Here is a 22,500-nt window from a genome sequence, read left to right as displayed (position 1 = left end):
TTATTGTCATTGTACTCAAGAGTGCAACGAGGTTAGAGAGCTCCATGAAAAATGCAATTAATTATGATAAAATAAATTTAATAATAATCGCTTGACAGCACTATTACGATACTATTTTATTTATTTTTATTTCACAACAGATGGAGCTGTAACAAAGTGCTTTCCATTTGTGTGTATGTTTTTCTTCCATATACATGTGCGTATTTAGCTATCTCAGTGGGCGGCTAGTTTGTCACTTTTGTGGACTGAAGCTGAGCTTTCTGTTTTTGAAGCTTGAGCCATGGGCCTGCGTAAAGCATATTCTTCTAAATGAAAATTTTGGGTTGACTTTCCCTTTATGGTTGTTTGCAGAGCTGGGCACTTGACCCTTTTTTACCGGTCAGTCCCCCGCCCTTCGGCCACGATTTTGTTACCATTACCTCAACACTCAGGCCTTATTCATAAAAATTCTGTGCTTTGCCCCGCCACAGAAGTGATTCTTACAGCAGAGGTTTTTTAAAGATCATTGTTTGTGGAAGAAGAGACTTGAGACAGCAGCGTGCAATGAAGCGTGCCTGTATTTCCTTATTCTGACAACATGTAAGCCGCGCCTCTCACCAGCTACTGGGGCATACCATTATAAGAGGGGGGGAAATAGAACTACCCATATAACAATCATTAGCTGGCTATCTTACTCTTCAAATCCGCTTACTTTATTATGGGCTTATTATGATGGTGTTTCCTCAAACCAAAGTGGGTTAACTGTGGTAGCGCTGTTGACGCGTTTGGAGGCAATTTATGTCAATTTCCCCTTTTGTGATTCGGTTTATCACACGCATGAGGGCTGATTCATGGGCCGGACTAAAATCAACCTCCAGCCTTTGTTCATAGAATCGTTTTTTAAAATGTATTCATGAAAGTATTTATTTTTCATTTGTTTTTTTTTTGTTTCAGTTTTGTGCAAATGATCCTGAGGTGTTCATTCAGGCAGCTCTTTTGGCCCAGAACTACTGTGATGCTATTGACCTCAACCTGGGTTGTCCTCAGATGATCGCTAAAAGGGGTACCTGGATTTCTACAGAAATTAAGTTTTTGATCATATATGTTATCAGAGTCTTCAACATGAAGACAACTAACGATTTTTGCTGTTCTTGTTGAAGGGCACTATGGTGTATTCCTGCAAGATGAATGGGAGCTGTTAAAAAAAATGGGTAATGCATTATTTTTGTATTATCACGTTACTATGAAAAGAAAAGAAGTAATTTGCGTAATAATATTTAATGACGGCGAAACATCCAAGGTGGACCACAATCTTTTGATGACACTGGTCAGTACTCCTTCATTGAAAAATTGAGCCTAAATTATGTACGGTATCTGTAATATGAAAGAATCCGCTCCAGCACCTAACTGTCACCATCATAAAGCGTTCAACAAATATTATCCCTATAAAAAGCCCAAAATCTGAAAGGAAATTTAAAAAAGCCTGCTTCCTTTGGATTTCTTAGACTTTTTTGGATCCCTGGGTGTTACATATGGCCCCAGGTTTTGCTTGAGCTTGTTGACACGTACAACCATGGCTGCTTAACTAAAAAATTTAAATGGCGTTCGAGAATTTTTTTTTTAAATCACACAATAACCTAATGAAATATCAATGCTGCTGCCAGGCCTAAAGTTCTTGCAATAGTGTTTTTTGTTTTGTTTTCTCTTTTAATTTTTTTTTAAATAGGAGTTGCCAGGGCAACAGCTTTGCATGAGATTTCACACACTGTGTTGCAATATGATGAGGCCTAAAATGTCTTTCGAACAAATATATAAATCTGTAATTAGTTAATCTGGTCAACCTGTATGGAGAAAAAAAACAACGAACAATAAAAGTATATATCCTTTCGACAGTAGTTGGCGCAAGCACTACATTAAAAATTACGTTCGAACTGAACTATTATCAAATTGGAGAAATGTTTAAAAGTAATGATCTTTTACCGTATTTTCGTGACCATAAGGTGCACTTTAAAGCCCTAAATATTCCACAAATCAGACGAGTTGCCCTGTAATGCGACGCGCCTTATGTGTAGACGGAGCTACGGACCTGTACACAAGTACATGGTCCAACTGATATTTTGTGGACTGGTAACAACCGTTGAACTCCTGTGATAAATTACATGTGGGGCACCTATGCTCCGCTACAGAAGTTCTTTTTTTTTTTTTTTTTCTTTTTTTTTTTTTTTTAAAGTATAAATCTGCGACCTGGTACGTAGATATCCGCAGACTAGTACCGGGCCACAGACTCATGGTTGCGGGCCAATGTAGTCGGGGGCCTGTGCCCCATTAGAGCTTTTTTCCTAGCAACGACTCTGGATTTCATTTGAGTATGTATCTAAATAGTTTGGGTTAGAATGTTTTAATGTGAGTATGAATTTAAATTGTTTTGTATTGAATTCTTCTCATCTGCTCACAAATAGAAATGATTTGTGTTGGGAGACACAAATTTATGACTTAGTATTGCAACAATCACAGAAAACTGCGGGTGTGAATCCACAATTAAAGAAAGTTCAATTACATGCCTGCGAGCTACTTGTGAGCTATGTTAGAGATGTAATCATAATATCATGTTATGATATTAAAGCAGCCGAACGACATAGACTCGCACCCCACACAATTGCACTGCTTAGCCAATAGGAACATACAACAAAATTACTATTCATACTGTTGAGCAGCAAGAGGTGACTGATTAACACGATGGCCTCACAGTTCAGAGGTGCATGGTTCGATATTAAAATGCCTTTTGTCCAAGGAGATTGGAGAGCTCCTATGTGCCAGGTGGTTGTTAGTCTTTGTGTGCCCTGCGATTGGCTGGCAACTAGTTCAGGGTGTACCCCGCCTACTGCCCAAAAACAGGCTCCAGCACACCCGAGGCCCTTGTCAGGATATGTGGCTTAGATAATGGATGAATGGATTACCGTATTTCCATGGCCAAAAGACGCACCGTATGAAAGGGCGCTGTGTCAGATGCGGGTGCCATTTCTATATTTAACACACACGCAGACACGAGGCGCGCAAAATATGAGGTGCATGCTAGCTCGCACATGCTAGCTCTCATTCAAAGAGAGGTATCTTTGTCATTGGTAGTCCCATTGATGCTCTAAGAGCTCTCATGTCAACATAGTGAATGTCAGGGGAGGGTTGTCACTAGTCACCGCACTCCTTAGAGTCACAGTTTTAAATCGAAGCCAAAACTATCACTGAACAGCATACAAGCAAACAATGAAACAAAGAAATGCAATGAACACAAAACATGCATCTCTCATGACTTTCATATCCCAAAAAGAAATAAAAATAACACAAAACGAGTAAAAAATGCATTCTGGGAGCCTATCAGCCTCAGCCAATCAGATGGCGAGTTAGAGAGATGTGAGTGGAGTGCTTTAGGCAGTGTTTATTTTTTTTTCAGCCTGTTGTCTAAACCTGTGATGTTTCTTGTTTGCAAGCTTTCTCTTACACGTACAGGCTTTTCTGTTCTAACTAACTGTCTAAAACCATTACCATAATAGACCTTCACAGAATTTATTTATCACATTCAATTTTGCGCACAGTAGTCTCAGGCTTTAACCAGCAGGGTGTGCTAACATTCTCTCTGAAATGCTCAAAGGGGGGAATCAAGCTGGTAGCTCGAAGTGAATAGCATGTGTACATATCTATGGGTCTCAGTCTGTACATAAGGCATGTGGGGCTACAGGGCGCCTCCTCTGTTGTCTGTTTTGGGGAAGGTTTGGCACTTTAAAGTGCGCCTTGTGGTCGTGAAAATACGGTATACAATAGAGACTATATTTTTTCTGTCACTGTCATGTACAAATTTTTCTTTTCTTTTCCAATATTGTGACTTTTTATACAGTATTGTGACCAGTGGCAGGCCGTGCATTTCAAAACTTGGCCTTCAGTGAAGTCGTACTTGGTCCGACTTGAATAAATCCCCTTCATATTGCCATAATTTATGACACTACAGCTCGAGAAATAATATACAGAAAGACACTTAGACACTACTGAGTGTTGGACGACCTAGCTTCTCTTGAAAGGTCTGTCTTGAAAATGGCCTCGCACGTGTATCTGCAATTAAATCCACACTTTCCCCTCCTTCGGCCATTGTGGTTTAAAAAAGCAGGAATATGTTTCACATTTTCGAACGGTCGCCAGTTACAATTTCTGGGTGTGTTGATTCCGCATCGCGCTGCCCCCTCACGAGTGAGTATCCAATCACAAAACATGTTCATCACCTTCAGCATAAAGGCAGCAAGAAGGCTTACTCTAACAAATTTGTAATGTGATTGGCTATCGCAACTGTCTAGCAACTCTGAAAACCCATAGTATTTGACAGAACAGATGCCCGCACAATTGTATCTGAAGGCCTCGGATGAATAGTGTGTGCTACTGGTATTGTGAAATCTGACTGGAAACATGAACTAGGTGAATTCTGATTGGATTAAAACCCTCACAAAAAATACAACACTAGGATATAATATGGCAATGTGAAGAATATGATCATGATTTCTTGATTATGTTCGGCCAGCAGATAAGGCCTTGACGGCCCACCTCTGATTTTGACCTTGTTTTTATCTCGCCAACCTCTCCACAATATTGTGATAAATTATGTTTTACGGTTGGGATATCACATCACGACATTTGGATATAAACCTACATGACTTAATTTCTACACTTTCTGGATTCATACCTACAAACACGATTCATACACGCAAACACGATTTCCTGTCCACATCCACTTGGTTGTTGTAGAATTTTTTTTTAGATTCATACTTGCATGAAACCATTTGTAAACCAGAGATTTTTGATTTGTACTCGTATGAAAACAACCCCAACGATTTAGCTTGTAATTCACAGTATATTTCCTGAACCTCTTATCCTCCTTTCTGTGGTCACACATTTATCAAGAAGCGGCTACACCCTGAACTGGTCGCTGAACATCCACACCTACTGACAATTCGGAGTGTTCAATTCGCCAACCATGCATGTGTTTGGAATGTGGGTTAAAACCGACGCAGGCATGGAGAGAACATGTAAACTCCACACACGAAGGCCACTTCTAAATAAAACAATTTATCGCTGACATACACAGCAGTATAAATTTGAGTCCAATTTTATTCACAGACAAATGTTTACTATTACAAATGCAAATTGTTAGTAACACATATATATTTTCGACAACTATCTTATTTCATATATTTGTAGTTAGTAAAATTCATGAAATGTATAAATCATACCAGTCTGAGTTACATCTGAATCTTTTTGATGGTTGTTTATCAGAATTTCAGGAAATGTGTATTTGATCAATAAATTGATTGATTAAATTTGATGTTTCCAATCCAGGCTTATTTAGGACATTACTCAGCTCATTAACTCGTATTACTCATCATTGGTGATTTATTTTTTTTTTTAATTTATTTATTTTTTTCAAAAGCTAATGAGTCATTATTTGTGCGCGCGCAAAGTCTGTGGAGGGTATGAATTTCTTTGCAGAGTATGCAAAAATTCAGGTATTAACATTGATGAAACAAATTTGTGCATCAAACTTGCATACATACTATTTTAAGCACAAATGTGTGCATACACACTGTTCGTGAATAAGCTCAATGACTATTTTTGTCGAAAAGGATATGCAGCTTTAATGTTAACGACTGTTTTTTCATTTAACAGTCATGTTAGCAAATGAAAAGCTGTCTGTGCCGATCACTTGTAAGATCCGTGTGTTCGAGGACATCGAAAAGACTGTCTGCTATGCCCAAATGCTGGAGAAAGCTGGATGCCAGGTACGAACTCGGATGATGCTCTAAAAATTACTCCGTTTAATTCGGTTTCATGAATACACACTTAAGCGGCCACAAAATGCAACCTTGCATAATCAGTTGAAATTTTTGTATAAGAAGTCTTCCTTTACAAATATAATAGTCCTCAATTTTCATTTTCATTGATGGTGTTTGGAGGCATTACCCAAACATAGAAACACTTGAAGTCAGTCTGTTCAGGTGGGTTATATATATATATATACATGTGTATGTATATATATATATATATATATATATATATATATATATATATATATATATATATATATATATATACATATATATATACACATATATATATACACATATATATATACACATATATATATACACATGTGTATATATACACATGTGTATATATATATATACACATGTGTATATATACACATGTGTGTATATATACACATGTGTATATATATATATACACATGTGTATATATACACATGTGTATATATATACACATGTGTATATATATATATATACACATGTGTATATATATATATATACACATGTGTATATATATATATATATATATATATACACATGTGTGTATATATATATATATATATATATACACATGTGTGTATATATATATATACACATGTGTATATATATATATATATATATATATACACATGTGTGTATATATATATATATATATATATACACATGTGTGTATATATATATATATACATGTATATATATATATATACACATGTGTGTATATATATATATATATATATACACATGTGTATATATATATATATACACATGTGTATATATATATATACATGTGTATATATATATATATATATATACATGTGTATATATATATATATATATATATACATGTATATGTGTGTGTGTGTGGGGGTGGTGTGTGTGTGTATATATATGTGTGTGTGTGTGTGTGTATATATATATATATATATACATATATATACATTCATAGATAAACATATAAATATATATATATATGTATATACATATATATATATATATATATATATATATACATGTATATACATAAATATATATATACCTTGAGTATGCTGACGAAACTGCCGAGCAGCTGCGTGAAGCCCTCAGTGTGTTCAACGAGGAGTCCAAAAAGCTCAGACTTAGGATAAGCTGGACCGAACACATGCATGTTGGCGATGAACCCGACCCACCACCATTCTTGTTTGACGGCACTCCTGTCCACTTAGTCTCCACCTTCAAATATCTGGGCTCGACAGTGACCTACAAAGGCAATCTCAAAACAGAGATCGACCGACGTCGTGCCCTCGCAGCTTCAGTCATGCAGAGCCTGTGGAGACCACTGTGGCGACATCAGCACATTTCCCAGGAAACAAAGCTCTGAGTAGAAAATGCCTCAGTCATCTCAGTCTTCCTATACGGCTCTGAGACCTCGCCGCTGAACAACACCCTAGCGACCAGGCTCAACGGCTTCGACACCCGGGCCCTCAGGAGGATAGAAGGCATGATGTGGAGCATGCACATCACAAACCAGACGTTAAGGGAGAAAACCCAACAATTGCCAGCATCCCGCCTCTCAGCAATGCGGCAAGTATGCAGGTACGGCCACCTTCCTTGTACGCCTGCCAGAAGAGAACCCAACAAACACCATCCTGGCCTTCAATCCCCAGCTAGCTGGCTGGGCACGGCCCAGGGGTGCCCGTAGGACCTGCTGGCTGGACGTAGTAGCACAGGATCGCCAGACCTGCAATGTGACCCTGGCACAAGCTTAACATCTTGCCCACGAAAGACCCAGATGGAGAGACCTGGTTGCCACGATTGGCTCTCTGCGCTCTCTGCATGAGGACTTAAGAAAAGAAAAGAAAAGAAAGTGGCGGCCATCGGGAATATTGAGAAAATATTTGAACAGCCGCTATATTTCTGGTCTGGTCCTAGCTATCATAGTCGCTAGCATCCATCCACACCCTCACCAGCCCTCACCCCTGTCAACGTTTCGGCGCATGATGGTTCTTTGCAGACCTCTTTTCAGTGCATGACGCCCCCACACCAACCTCCCCCCACAGCTGATTATTTATTTGTGCGTGACAGCCGCCGTCGGCGAATATTCCCAGGCCAAATTAATTTCGTTTCCAAGCATGTCCCTGGGTGTACTTAAGTGTTTTGAAAACTTCTATCTGTTCCATATTGTATGGAACCCGTGCAGTGAAGCTTATCAGAAATATTATCCCTTTTACTTTGAAAAGAAGAGTAACAGAACAGCATGTGTCTGCTGCTTTTTTTCCCCCTCTGTAATTGAACAATTTAGTCTTTTCTTGTAAAATTATTGATGGTATAATAATTAGTTTTAGAGTGGGAAATATTCAGTTTTGCAAAGACAAATTAAATGTTATGTTTCCACTTATCTTCAGCTACTCACAGTGCATGGCAGAACCAAAGACCAGAAAGGAGCAATGACAGGAATTGCTAGTTGGGAGCATGTCAGAGCAGTCCGGTAAGCTGCAATGATTGTATTTCAAATGTATTCAAGCCTTGATTACGTATTTAAATGAATACAATGACTCATTATTTTGCAAGATAATACACAATATAAGATAGGCCATAAGTTTCCATACAGTACATAAGCCACTTTTTCCTTGTGTGGTCGCTTTTTCATTAAACCTTTTCAAGGCCGTGGAGTTACAGTGGAGGCTGCTTTTCAGAAGCTCTTCTGAGGTGGTTCTAAAACACAGGCCATAACGTGACTTCATACCTAGAGTATCTGAATTATAAAAAAAATATACATTGTATCGTTTCCCATGTATCGAACCTTATGGCCCATTCTGTATACAATGGTACCTTGAAGTAGAGACCAAAGTACAATCTGTGATGTGGGTGAATTTTGTTTTTTTTCTTTCAAATCTAAAATGTTTTCCAAAAATTTGCCGTCATAAAACTCATGTGGGAAAGTTAAAAGTAATGTTAACATTTTTGATTTTATTAAATATGAGCAGTTATTCAGTCTAAAATTTTATTTAATGCACCTCTGTAATCTAATTTTGTATATTAGATTTCACATTAAAACATGCGTCAATACAGACTGTACTATCCTCACTAAAATCAAGTATTGTAAATTAATATCAATGCTTCAAAGAATGAATCAAAAAACTAAAGTGTTAATATATACTTTTTAAAATAAAAATGGATGAAATTATTTTATTGTAAATGTAGCAGTCTTCAAACTCGTTAGCACCACTGACTGTTTTCATATGAAAGATGTATTTTGAAGGACTAGATTCAAATGATTAAAACGCTTCAACAAGCCAGGCTTAACTTATGTTCCATAGGACTGTGTTGGAAGATGCCTCAGGCTCCAAAGAATTAGGCATTTCTGTTCGATTCTTGCTATTTCACTTGTCTTTTAAAATTGACTTCATTTTGCAAGACCGTGTTACCCATTGGTACCGGTCACATTTTTTATGAAAAATTTATATACGCAAGCCATATGCCGCATTCCGACAAGTGTTACGAAAGTTTTCGTACTACTTAAACTTCTATAATGCATAATTATCTTGTTGGTGCACAGTTGGTTGTGCATTAATGGACATAATAATCTACTGATGAAACTTGACTTTGTGTTGAAGCCCTTGTTCCTCACGGTCGCACGTTTTACTTGGCTCTTCACAACATCCTGTATTTGTCTGAAACCGAAAATGAACTTTTAAGCCACTTGGGAGCCTCCAAAAATTTGTGCGAGCCTGGTTTAGCCAGCATGTATGTGATAGCCCAACGCAGCATACCGGACCCGGGCCACCTTTTATGTCAACCTCTGTTCTAACTTCAAGGTACCAATGTCAATCAAATTAATCTTGAGAAATTTCCACCTAAAAAAATATGATGTTACATACAGGAACGCAGTAAATATTCCTGTGTTTGCTAATGGCAACATTCAGCATCTGGGTGATGTGGAACGCTGTATTAAAGAGACTGGAGTACAAGGGGTAATGAGTGCAGGTGCGTAACAAGTGGATTTTACTAGCATCAGTTGCTTTTTATTGACAACTATCTGTGTTATTTAGAGGGTAACCTCCATAACCCAGCACTCTTTGAAGGACGTAGTCCCCCAGTTTGGGAGATGGCAGAAGAGTACATCGAGGTGGTGAAGCAGCATCCACCATGCAACCTGTCCTATGTGCGAGCCCATCTCTTCAAGTTGTGGCATCACACGTATGTATATCTTTATTTGTATTTTATTTTATTTTTTGCTTTAAATATTTCATTGTATGGCAACCACACCACGAAATATAAGTTTGCTCCCAGCATGGTTGAGTTTATTGGCTATTCTGCTGCCCCAATGTTTTTGTAGAAATTATTATTATCAGGGCCCTAGGAGTGACCACTGCGAGGTCCCTATTGTTTCTGTCAAAATGATTATGATTATTCTTATTCTTATTATCATGCGAAAAGATTCACATTTTTGAGGACTTTGACTTAAACAAAAACTCACGAAACATCGCACACACATCGGGTTTGGCGAAAATGGTAAAGTTTTTGTACATTAGTACAAAAAAAAATCAGTCTCTTGTAGCACCGTCAACAGAGGTTTTACGCAGCCTTGCTCCGTTACTTTTGACCTAGTATGGAAATTGAGAGGCATGTGTCGCACCGGCTGATGTATGAAAATGTCTTTGATGGCCATAACCTAAAATGTAAAGAAAGTGAGCTATTAGTATTTGTATGTGAGGTGGCATATGCATCAGTCCAAGACCTACAAAAAAGTCTCTTGCAGCCAGAGTCCGAACCTAACACGCAGTCTAGCATTGTGATTTTTGTTTCAAATTTGGCCAAATTTTGGGCCTTTTGTAGAAGTCACATTTTAAGGAAATGCACGATTCACTTGGATTTTTGTTTTGATTCAGTTAAAGATTTCATGCAGTACCAGTTCATATTGAAGACATTCTCAGGAGAACCAATGCTACAAAATGGGAGAATCATCTTGCAATCACTTGGTGCATCAGCAAAAATATGAATAGTTCCATGAAGAATTGTACCCAATGCAGTTATATTCATCATGTATGTTATTGAACATGACCTGATCGAAACAACAATAATAATGTAAACAAATTCCAGCCACAAGGGAAGGTATGTAATTAAAGCGTATACACCGAGAGACGAGTAATTGTAATGTTCCTACGCCGGCTTCTCCGCTCCAGATCTGAGTTCTTCGACTTAAGGTTAGCACAGGCTTCTGTTAGCATGGAGCACGTAGCTACCAAATGTTGTATGCTTTCCTCAGTCAAATTGAGGCTGGACTTCAATCTCACAATTCATTTGCCATAGCCTGTAACTACGGCCTGCAAAGAGTCAAGTTTCTATAGACGTAAGCCCCTTCTTGTACTGCGCCAACATCGCTGAAGCTACGGACTTAGAGTGCTCCGACAGCAGGCCAGTAAGCGCTACCATACGAATTTGGCTAGTTACAACGGACGAGTCATCTTTTTTAAGGCCTTTTTCTTTCGCCAGTCTAGTTCAGGATGCCATGGGGTATATTTAGCAATATAGTCACCGATTCTGGAGCTATTTAACTGATTAAATACCAGCCATTTTCACTGGAGCAACCCGCTCAATCCCAGCGTTTTCCTGGGTTTTGACTAATATTGCAAGGCCCACAGAATATTGTGTTCTAATGCTATATAAACACGGAGCACACCAAAAGAAAGATGAGACTCTCTTCTTTCAACAGAAAAAAAAGTTTGTTTCTATCTTTTCCATTCTTGAGCAATCGGCATTTGAAAATAGCTACATTTCATGAAAACTCCAATCCATGGGAAAAAAACGGAGTAAATGAACTTTTTGTAAACTGATGCATTTCGACCATAATTTGAACTTTGACACTATTATTTATGGCTTTTATGACACCTCAAACATCTAAATAATGTGTGCCTTCTAAAAAAAATAACAAAAAGCACAAAAAAATATGTTTTTGATAACAAAATGTTTATTTGCACATAACACAAAACGACTGAACTGTTGAACTATGTACAAAAATGAAATACATCAGTGCCATACATAATTTTTTTTGTGTGATATAAAATAAAACAGTTGCCTTGATGCAAGGGCACACAACATACTTCACACCACATTCTTGTCTCACTCCGCTTGCCTTTGCGCAAACAGACCCGACACTTTCTTTGTGGTCTGGCTTTGCTGGTCCGTGGCAAATAGGCATGCTTGTGCTTGTCCAAAGGCTGGGCAAGCCGAATTGGTGGATCTGATTTGTAAGGGGCCCGAGTATTTTGTCCCTGACCCACAGCACCCTCAACAGTTGCTTCCGCCATGATGAGCGGCTTTGATGTCCATGCGTCTGCAACATTGATCATAAAATCTAAAAGGGAACGTGCCTTGTTTGGGTGTCTGGCTTTTGAAAATAACATAAGCGTTGAACATGCTCAACTGAAATAAATATGCAACAAACTTTTTGGGCCAGTTCAGGGTCCTCCGCATAAAGGGGTAATAAGCAGTATTTTGGTCCAATCTGTCCACCCCATTCATGCATAAATTGTAAACAACAACACACTCCGGCTTCATCACGGTGACCTTTTTCCTTTCACCTTTCTTCCACACGTCAACCTTCTGCATTTGATCCTTGTGGCAGGTGGTCACCATCTTCACTGTGCGCTTGTCCTGCCATGCAATCACCAACACATTGCCGTTATGACAGGCAAGTCTTCCCCCGGGCCCCAAGGTGCACTTTGTGGCCTCCTTTATAATTGTGGCTCTCCTCTATTTTGCCGAAGCGTGCCGCACACATGAGTCTTTGCCTCAGGAAGCCTTGTGCACATGTCCACCGAATTATAAAAATTGTCCATATAGAGGGTGTATCCCAATCCGGTGAGGCGGTCAAGCAGCACAGACACAATGTTGGCAACCGTACAAGCCTCACCTTTGTATGGCTGCAAATTGAAACAATAGCCTGTTTCAGAGTCACACAAAATATATGATTTTATGCCATATTTTACTGGTTTTTGTGGGATGTAAACCCTAAATGAAAGGCGCCCCCGCCACTTCATCATCCCCTCGTCTATGCAAATGTCTTTGTTTGGCTGGTTCAATGCCTTGAATTTTTCCAGCAGGTAATTGAGCACCTGATTGACCCTGTACAGTCTATTGGATGCATCAAATGTTGTTGCCGTATTGAAATGAAGGAATCTCAAAATGTTTTGATAGCGGTTCCTTGCCATTGTCTGACCAAAAATAGGGTTTGTATGTAAATGATGTACAGACCAGTACATCGCAAGGGTTGGTTTCTTCACAAATCCTGTGATGAAACTGAGCCCGAAAAATAATTTTAGTTCCGCAACAGTAGTTGGTCTCCATCGCAGTTTGTTGCGGTGAACACCACTGGGGTTTGTGTAAAAAAAAAATTGGCTGCGAAGCGATTGGTGGCATCCGCGATGTGCTGCAGAAGCTCATCCGTGAGAAACAGCTGCAGGAAGTCAGCTGGCTCCTCAGACTCCAGATGGGCAGCGGCATTCAGTGGCCCAGGGGTTGCTGTAAAGGCGATTTTCCTTGGTTGCCATCCAGTGTGACGCCATTCGGAACCACTGCTTCCTGATGCACAACCTGTAAATTACAGAAATATAAACAATTGGAAATGTATATTTTATTGCTGCATTTTATTGCTGGCGTGTGAAGTTTCATATTATAATTTACCTTTCTTTACACCAACAACACGAGGAGGAACTTTCTTGCCGCGGGATGCACAATCTGTCAATTTTAGAAAGTATGTATGATTACCACACCATTCAGTATTGTTGCAACAGACTTGCTTCGTTTGCGAGCGTTTACTTCCTCGTCGTGGCTGAGTTACGCTCGCGTATAACTGCACATTTACGCGACATATTCTGCCCGCAAGATGCATGATATGTACAATAAATGCATGAGGGGTAACCACATGTTCAATGCTAACTTGCGAGCGCTTACCTCCTCGTTCGGGGGGGTCTGGTGAGGATTCTCTGCTGCTTTCGCTGTTGTCCGAAGGCACATACACAGGCTCCAGTTCCCAGCCTCATCAGACAACCACCACTTCCTCCTGCTCAGCCTTGTTCCTCACAACATCTCAGGTGAAGAACCAGCTGAGGAAAATGAAGGCGAGGAGGGCAGCAGGCCCAGATGGGATTAGCTCTCAGCTCCTCAAATCCTGCGCAGACCAGCTGTATAGAATCGTCTAGCACATGTTCAACCTGAGCCTGAAGCTGGGCAGAGTCCCCCAGCTGTGGAAAACATCCTGCCTGGTTCCGGTTCCAAAGACACCCCATCCGAAGGAGCTGAACAACTTCAGACCAGTGACGCTGACGTCTCATCTGATGCAGACCCTGGAGAGACTGGTCCTCGTCCATCTGCGCCCCCTGGTCAGCTCCTCAATGGACCCACTCCAGTTCGCATACCAGCCTGGCATCAGTGTGGATGATGCCATCATCTACCTGCTCCACACTTCACTCTCCCACCTGGAGAAGGTGGGGGGCACGGTGAGGATCATGTTCTTTGATTTCTCCAGTGCTTTCAACACCATCCAGCCCGCCTTATTGGGAGACAAGCTGGAGCAGCCGGGAGTGGCCCACAACCTCATCACATGGATCCACGACTACCTCACAAACCGGCCACAGTACGTGAGGACACAGGACTGTGTGTCTGACGTGCTCCTCTGCAGCACGGGAGCGCCGCAGGGAACTGTTCTGGCTCCCTTCCTGTTCACCCTATACACCTCAGACTACAAATACAATTCCACAACCTGTCACCTGCAGAAGTTCTCTGATGACTCTGCGATTGTCGGCCTCATCACTGACGGTGACGATCGGGAGTACAGAGGGGTAAACACAGGGGTTCGTGGACTGGTGTCAGCAGAACCGCCTCCAAATCAACGCTGGGAAATCCAAAGAGCTGGTGGTGGATTTCCGCAAGCGTCGGCACTCTCCACCTGCACCAGTGAATATCCAGGCAACAGACGTTGAGAGGGTCTCAACTTACAAGTACCTGGGTGTTCATCTGAACAATAAACTGGACTGGAGCGACAACACAGACGATCTCTATAGGAAGGGTCAGAGCAGACTCTTCCTACTCAGGAGGCTGAGGTCCTTTGGCGTTCGGGGAACACCCTTCAGGAACCTCTATGACTCGGTGGTTTCATCAGTAATCTTCTATGGAGTGGTCTCCTGGGCAGGAGGCATCTTGGGCCGGGACAAAAAGAGACTGGACAAACTAGTGAGGAGGGCCAGCTCTGTCCTGGGCTGCTCCCTGGACTCTGTGGACTCAGTGGGGGGCAGGAGGATGACGGCAAAACTGTCATCAATGCTGGACAACCCAGCCCACCCACTCAATGACACTCTTAGAACACTCCACAGCTCCTTCAGTGATAGACTGTTCCACCCTCGCTGTACCAAAGAGAGATTTCGCCGCTCTTTCTTGCCGACTGCTGTCAGACCTTTTAACAAGAACATTGGGTCAGGCAGTCCTAGGATGCAATGTACACTACGACTGTACTTTCAGCCAATGGTGTACTTAAATATTGACCAATGATGTATTTTGTTTACCATTACAGTATTCTTATTACAGTACTTCTATCACTGCAGTATTTCTACCGTTGCAGGACGTTCACTATTACAGTACTTTTATAATTGCAGTACTTTTATCATTGCAGTATTTCCCATCATTGCGGTACTTTTACTATTACAGTACTTTTATCATTGCAGTATTTTTCTGTCGTTGCAGTACTTTTACTATTACAGTACTTTTACATTGCAGTATATTTTATCATTGCAGTACTTTTTACCACTACAGTACTTTTATCATTGCAGTATTTTCAATCATTCAGTAGTTTTTATCATTACAGCGTTTCCCCCTCTGTATAATGGACAGGCATTAGGAGTGTTTCCTTACATTTAGATACGTTTATACTGTGTATATTTGCATGCTTCTTATGAATGTCTGCTGCTAATGTTATACATTAACGGCTACATTACGCCGCCGACTCTGTGTGATCTATATCTTTGCTGCTGTAACACCTCAAATTTCCCCATTGTGGGACTAATAAAGGACATATTTATCTTTATCTTTAAATGATCTATCATATCCACACCACCACCAGATTTCCCCACTTGGTAGTGAATTGAAGTTTATTTTAACCACTATCAAAACCAGACACAGTGGTGGTGACAAAATTCCTAAAGGCTCCGCTCTGTCAGCAACACTTACACAATTGAAATTTTCTAAATCTATTATTAAAGAAAACATAGGATCATCTTCATCAACTCTAGTCACAGGAAGCACGCTGACCCAATCCATACATATATTATCAAGATTAGCATTATTCACGATGTCAATAACACAATTTCGTTTGCTTATTTAGGATATCTCATTTTCTAATTGCTATCTTTTCATGAAAGTACATACTTTCCCCTGTAACTTTGTTGTGTGGACCAATAGTTACCCACTTGAGTACTAATTAGGCAGTTCCAAATCAAATCTAAAACATGTCCTCCAAGCTCCACAAATATATCTCGTAACCTTTTTCAGTTATCTGCTTGGTGTTTACAAATCCCTTTTAATTAGTAATTGGGACACTCACTGTTGGTATTGTACTATAGTGACATCATAGTTTGCTTATGTAACTCTGGGTCGTTCCCACATTTAACACAACAACAAAAATATCAGAATAACAGTGTATACATCCAACATAGAACAGCTGCTTTTAACCACTTCAGGGTCATTTAGTCTGAAGTATCCCCTCTGCTTAGTCTGGTGTCTTATGAAATAAGACCACCTTATCATCAGACTTTTGCTCATCTCCTTTGCAGGAGATTTCAACCAAAATAACCTTTTTTCAATGAGTCAAATGAACCGTTGTCTTTCTTTACAATTGTGAGAGTTGTCAATAAAACTTAACATGGCCTACCCCCTTGGGTAATTTTAAATGTCTTATCTTCAAACTTCTTACAAGCACCCAATCTCCCAGCTCCACTAGTTTAGCGTCCTGCTGGGCGACAGAAAGATCCTCACCACTCTAAATTTGCGCTTGTCTTTTGTTTTTCTAACACTTTTCACATATAGTCAGCTAGAGTTGCTTCATCATCTATTTCCCATTGGTTCTTAAATTTGAGGTTTTCTGTAAGGCCTTCCAAACAATGTTTTACAACGTCTCAGTCCTAAATACAATGAAATACAATACTATGCAACTCTCTGTATATAACTCAAATTAGCTCACATAAACACATATACAGTAGATATAAAAAAACAACAGAACAGCAACAGTCTCATGTTGAGTCAAAGGCTTAAAGATTCATCTTCCAACGAGGTTTAAAAGTGGTCACTCGCATAACATTTGATGGAAAGTCACAGTGCTTGTCATTTTCACAAACAGTTTTATTAATTTCGATACACTGTGTCCACTGCCCCCCCGTTTCCTCAAGCCTTTCATTTTTATTTTTTTTATTTTTTTTTCACCAATCCAGAGCTTTGAGGGTGGTAAGCACAACTATTCTTCAAATCAATGTGAAACATCACTCCTATCTCTTTCACAAGTTAGTTTTTCCAAGATGGCGGCGCGCATGGACGCAGCGGCTAACAGCTCCCCCTCACAGTGCTCCTTATTACTTTTTATTAGTGTTTGCTTGCTCTTATTGGCATCAACTGAGGCACAACATCGATATACCCGCCAGGACATCGTGAACATTGGATATCGATGCGAAATAACCATCACAGAGGAATTTTGCTATGATCGCAAAATTCCGAACGAACTGGCGAGGCTGCCCGGCTCACCGTGGCTGGTCATCGGGACCGGGAGGCGGCGCAGGCGACGCAGAGAGAGGAAGCAGAAGCGAGGCTGCAGGTCCGGTGTCTTGCAACGGCTGCGACGGCAGCCCCATAGGCAACCACTACCGAGTCTGCACCTCACCAACGCCAGATCCGTGGTCCACAAAATCGACGACCTGGGATTACAAATCCTGGGAAACCGCTATGTGCGCGATAGCAGTGTGATCGTCGTCACGGAAACCTGGCTGCACGCAGACGTCCCCGACGCTAGCATCCAGCTGGCCGGGCGCTCGCTACATCGCGCGGATCGGACGAGGGACACCGGTAAGAGGAGGGGCGGGGGGCTCTGTGTTTACGTGCATGAGAACTGGTGCGGCGATAGCACAATCGTCGAGAAGCACTCTTCCCCCGACATCGAGTTCATGTCCGTTAAATGCCGGCCTTATTTTCTCCCGAGGGAGCTAACGGTAGTGATTGTCACAGCTGTTTACATCCCTCCCGACGCTAGCACTAGCACGGCGCTCTCGCTACTCGCGTGCGTCATCAATAAACATCAGCGGGCGCACCCTGATGGCGTCCACATTGTAGCGGGAGACTTTAATAAGGCCAATTTAAAGACTGTACTCCCAGAGTTTCACCAGCATGTCAAGTGCCCGACGAGGGGAGACAACACTCTCGACCATGTGTACTCGAACATCAAGCACGCATACAGAGCCCTCCCACTCACCCCCCTCGGCCAGTCAGACCACCTGTCCTTGCAGCTCGCACCTGCGTACACCCCTCTCAGGCGCAGATTCAGGCCCACCACAAAGACTGTGAAAACCTGGCGTGACGACGCCATGAGTGAATTACAGGACTGCTTTCATGACACAAACTGGGACCTCTTTGATCATCAGGACCTTGATGTCTACACACATTGTGTACTGGACTACATCAAGTTCTGCATGGAAACTGTGTCCCAACAAAAGACTATACGGACCTTCCCAAATGCGAAGCCCTGGATGTCCAGCAGGGTTCGCTCTCTCCTCAAGGCCCGTGACGCTGCCTTCAGGTCAGGCGACAAAGCCCAGTACAGGGTGGCTCGTGCTGACCTGAGCAAAGGCATCAAGCTAGTCAAGGCAACCTACAAGGGGAGGCTGGAGGCCCACCTTGCCAGTAACAGACCACGGGAGGTGTGGCAGGGTCTACGGAGCATCACCAACTTCCGTGGCAGCAGCACGACCTCTGTAGACCCGAGTGCATCGCTGGCAGAGGAGCTTAACTGCTTCTTCGCTCGCTTTGACTCGCCCCAACCGTCACACCCCCGCACTTCAAGCTCCAACTCCCCCCCACTCATCGTAGAGGAACACGATGTGAGGCGCGCGCTCCTGGCGGTCAACCCCAGGAAAGCTACTGGACCCGACGGAATACCAGGCAAGGTCCTCAGAGCATGTGCCCACCAACTGTCACATGTTTTCTGCAGGATCTTCAACCGCTCCCTGGCTCAGGCAGTCATCCCCTCCTGCTTGAAAACTTCCACCATTATTCCTGTCCCCAAAAAGTCACCAGCCGTCCACCTGAATGACTACCGTCCTGTTGCTCTCACACCAGTCATTATGAAGTGCTTCGAGAGGCTGGTTCTCCAGCACATCAGGGACTGCCTTCCTTCCACTCTGGACCCCTACCAGTTTGCATACCGGGCTAACAGATCCACTGAGGACGCCATCGACACTGCTCTGCATGTTGTACTGGGCCACCTGGAACAACAGCAGAGCTATGCAAGGATGCTCTTTGTGGACTACAGCTCGGCATTCAACACGATCATCCCAGACATCCTCGTCGCCAAACTGGACACTCTCGGCCTCCCTTCCCTCACACGCATCTGGATTAAGGACTTTCTGACCAACAGACCCCAGACTGTGTTGCTCGGCCCCTACACGTCCTCCACCCTCATGCTGAGCACCGGTTCCCCCCAAGGATGCGTGCTGAGCCCTCTCCTGTACGCCCTCTACACCTACGACTGCAGCTCGGCCCACGGCAACAACACCATCGTCAAGTTTGCTGACGACACGACAGTGGTCGGTCTGATCTCGGAAGGTGACGAGACAGCCTACAGAAAGGAGGTAAAGAGACTGACAACTTGGTGCAAGGACAACAGACTGCACCTTAACTCTGCTAAAACAAAGGAGATTGTCGTCGACTTCAGGAGGAACAAGACGCTGCCGCCCCCCCTCTGCATCGAAGGCGTGTGTGTGGAGAGGGTCCACACGTTCAAGTTCCTGGGAGTACAGATCTCCGATGACCTTTCTTGGAGTCACAACACCACAGCAGTGGTAAAGAAGGTCCGCCAACGTCTGCACTTCCTGAGAGTCCTCAGGAAATTCAACCTGGACAGGAAGCTGCTGCTGGCCTTCTACCACTCGTCCATCGAGAGCCTGCTGACGTACTGTGTCTCCACCTGGTACAGCGGCTGCACTGAGGCGGACAGAGTGAGGCTCCAGAGGACAGTCAAAACAGCGCAAAGGATTATTGGCTGCCCTCTCCCCTCGCTGTCGGACATCTACACCGCCCGGTGCCTCAGAAGGGCTCTCAACATCGTCAAAGACAATACCCACCCACACTCCCACCTGTTCGACCTGTTGCCCTCTGGCAGGCGCTACAGATGCATCAAATCGAGGACCAATAGACTGAGAAACAGTTTCTTTCCGAGAGCCATCTCCATACTGAACTCTCACACACACACGAGACCACCCTAACCTTGCAAAACAGCATTGTGATGTGTTTCTATATGCCCTATTCAGTACTGAATTCCATTGCACTTATTTATTTATCTAATTTATATATTTGTCTGTATTATTGTTGTATTGCACTGGAGAGGGGAGCCCTCTAATCTCGTTGCACACTTGAGTACAATGACAATAAAGGGATTTCTATTCTATTTCTATTCTATTCTAGTTAACAAAATGGATACCCATATCACTGTTTATTTTTATTTTATTTATTTATTCTGGAATACCATATCCATGAATGGTATCCTTGCAAAGTACTTTTGCCACTGTCAATGCATCTGGATTTGTTGGTTGAAAAAGGCATCTATGATGACCAAACAATATTTTCTTCGCTTTGGTTTAATTCAAATAAATCCATATGAATAATTAAGGATATTGTAGTGTAGGCAAGGGTCCTCCGCGTGGTCTCAAATTACCTTGTGCATTGTGTTTCGCACACGTTAAACATGCCCTACAAAAATGTTTCGAATAAGCATTAAAGCCGTAAGCCGTCTAATAACGTAATATCTGCTGCACAATTCCCCCCGTTGAGACATGTGTTATCCCATGACTGAATAGAGCCGCCCATTTGTAGAGATTATTCTTTGGTCATACACAGATCATGTAGCAATGTTACGCCATTTTCCTTCAAAGCCTTTGTCTTATTTTGGGACCTTGTCGTCGCACGTCTCATCATGTGTCGTTACCCAAATTTGCGTTATCTTCTAGTACTAACGCATGTGTCCGGCCCGCGCCTGCCGCTTTAGCCATTTTGTCTGCAAATGCGTTCCTGAAGGACACACTGTCCGTACGCGATGTATGTGCCACACATTTTAAGATGGCTATCTGTGTAAATAGTAACACAATTTTCTCTCTTTAGTTTACACGGTTTTATTAAAGCTACTAACTCTGTTGCACGAGCTGAGTAATTTGAGGAGTAACTGCTAAACTCTTTTTTTAGTGTCATTTGTAACAACTACAATATTTTATTCATTTATTTATTTCTCACAGATGAGCCATCTACAAATAGTACCGTATTTTCGCACCCAAAAGACGCGCCGTGTCAAAGGGCGCAACACCTGTTGAGGGCGCTATTTCTGTCTTTGTAACATATACTGGACGCACCGCCTGACAAGAGGATAGCACAGCTGCTGTTAGCATAGCATGAACTTGGCAGAGCTGCCCACACCGACACAGCCGATAGCAGCCTACTATGCCCCAATAACATGAGCAATCACCCCATTGTTGCAGCAGACGCCAATTCTCCATTGACAATAGCTGACATTGACAATGGCTCAAGCCAATATTAGGTGCATTGGCAATAGCCTACAAAGCAACGTCAGGGGAGGGACTTGGCTGCTTACCACACTCCTTAGAGTCACGGTTTAAAAAAAAAATAAAAAACTCATCATACAAGCAAACAATGAAACATAGAAATAAGATTAACACAAACAATTATCTCTCATGCCATCAATATACCCAAAAAAATGAAAATAACACAAAAGCCACTCAGCCTTAGCTAATTCAAGCAATGCATTCTGGGAGCAGAGACCCACAATCCCATAGCTGTTTAGAGAGATTTGCATGGCTGTTTAAAGAGATGTGCTGTTATGCTTTGGACTTTTTGTCTGTTGTCTAAACCTGGGACGTTTCTTGCTTGCAATAACATAAATGATAAGACAGACTAAAACATTGTGGACAGCTGCCCTTTGTCCAGCTTTTTCTAACACCATCACCCAAACATTATAGTCAGATAGTGTATTTGTCACGGTCGATTGTAAGCATGAACAACTCACTCTTTACCCAGCAGGGTGTGCTAACATGCACTTCCAACAGCTCGTTGATGACAAGGGCTGATGGACGTGAGTGGTACTTTGTCCATTTAATGGACGCATCGACTGACAGGGCGCTTTGTTTGTTAAGCAGAATTTTTGTGACTTTAAAGTGCGCCTTATGACTGCGAAAATACGGTACTTCTCCATTTTTTTTAAGGCAAATCTTTTTTATGCCTTTATTTTTGGTTACTTTTTTCTACTAAATCAGAACAATCTAGTTTTGTACCATCCTCCTGACATAATAATGACGTAGCCGGGTTTAATGTTGTACATCTCTCTATAATCAGATGTGGTTACGATAACAATGTAGCCATGCACGATAAA

The 22,500-nt window shown here is 41.9% G+C and overlaps 1 protein-coding gene across 8 annotated transcripts in view; it reads left to right on the top strand.

The window, feature by feature from the left end:
* The window catches only part of dus1l (dihydrouridine synthase 1-like (S. cerevisiae)), an 88,777-nt gene that overhangs the window by 32,726 nt on the left and 33,551 nt on the right, over positions 1–22,500 (top strand). For 7 of the 8 annotated variants that reach the window (XM_088318016.1, XM_088318020.1, XM_088318018.1 and 4 more), the window contains 6 exons: positions 934–1,042; positions 1,140–1,190; positions 5,683–5,795; positions 8,219–8,301; positions 9,697–9,800; positions 9,866–10,013. In XM_088318016.1, coding sequence (XP_088174142.1) covers positions 934–1,042; positions 1,140–1,190; positions 5,683–5,795; positions 8,219–8,301; positions 9,697–9,800; positions 9,866–10,013 — 608 coding nt within the window. Of the gene's footprint in view, positions 1–208; positions 580–933; positions 1,043–1,139; positions 1,191–5,682; positions 5,796–8,218; positions 8,302–9,696; positions 9,801–9,865; positions 10,014–22,500 lie in introns of those variants that run through there. The other variant, XM_088318023.1, reaches the window with a different exon arrangement.

Source organism: Idiotropiscis lumnitzeri, chromosome 15 (assembly GCF_059441095.1).
Source record: "Idiotropiscis lumnitzeri isolate Australia: NSW breed Sydney's pygmy pipehorse chromosome 15, RoL_Ilum_1.0, whole genome shotgun sequence".
NCBI lineage: Eukaryota > Metazoa > Chordata > Actinopteri > Syngnathiformes > Syngnathidae > Idiotropiscis > Idiotropiscis lumnitzeri.
Note: the sequence above shows the minus strand (reverse complement) of the source record. Positions and strands in the feature narration are given on the sequence as shown.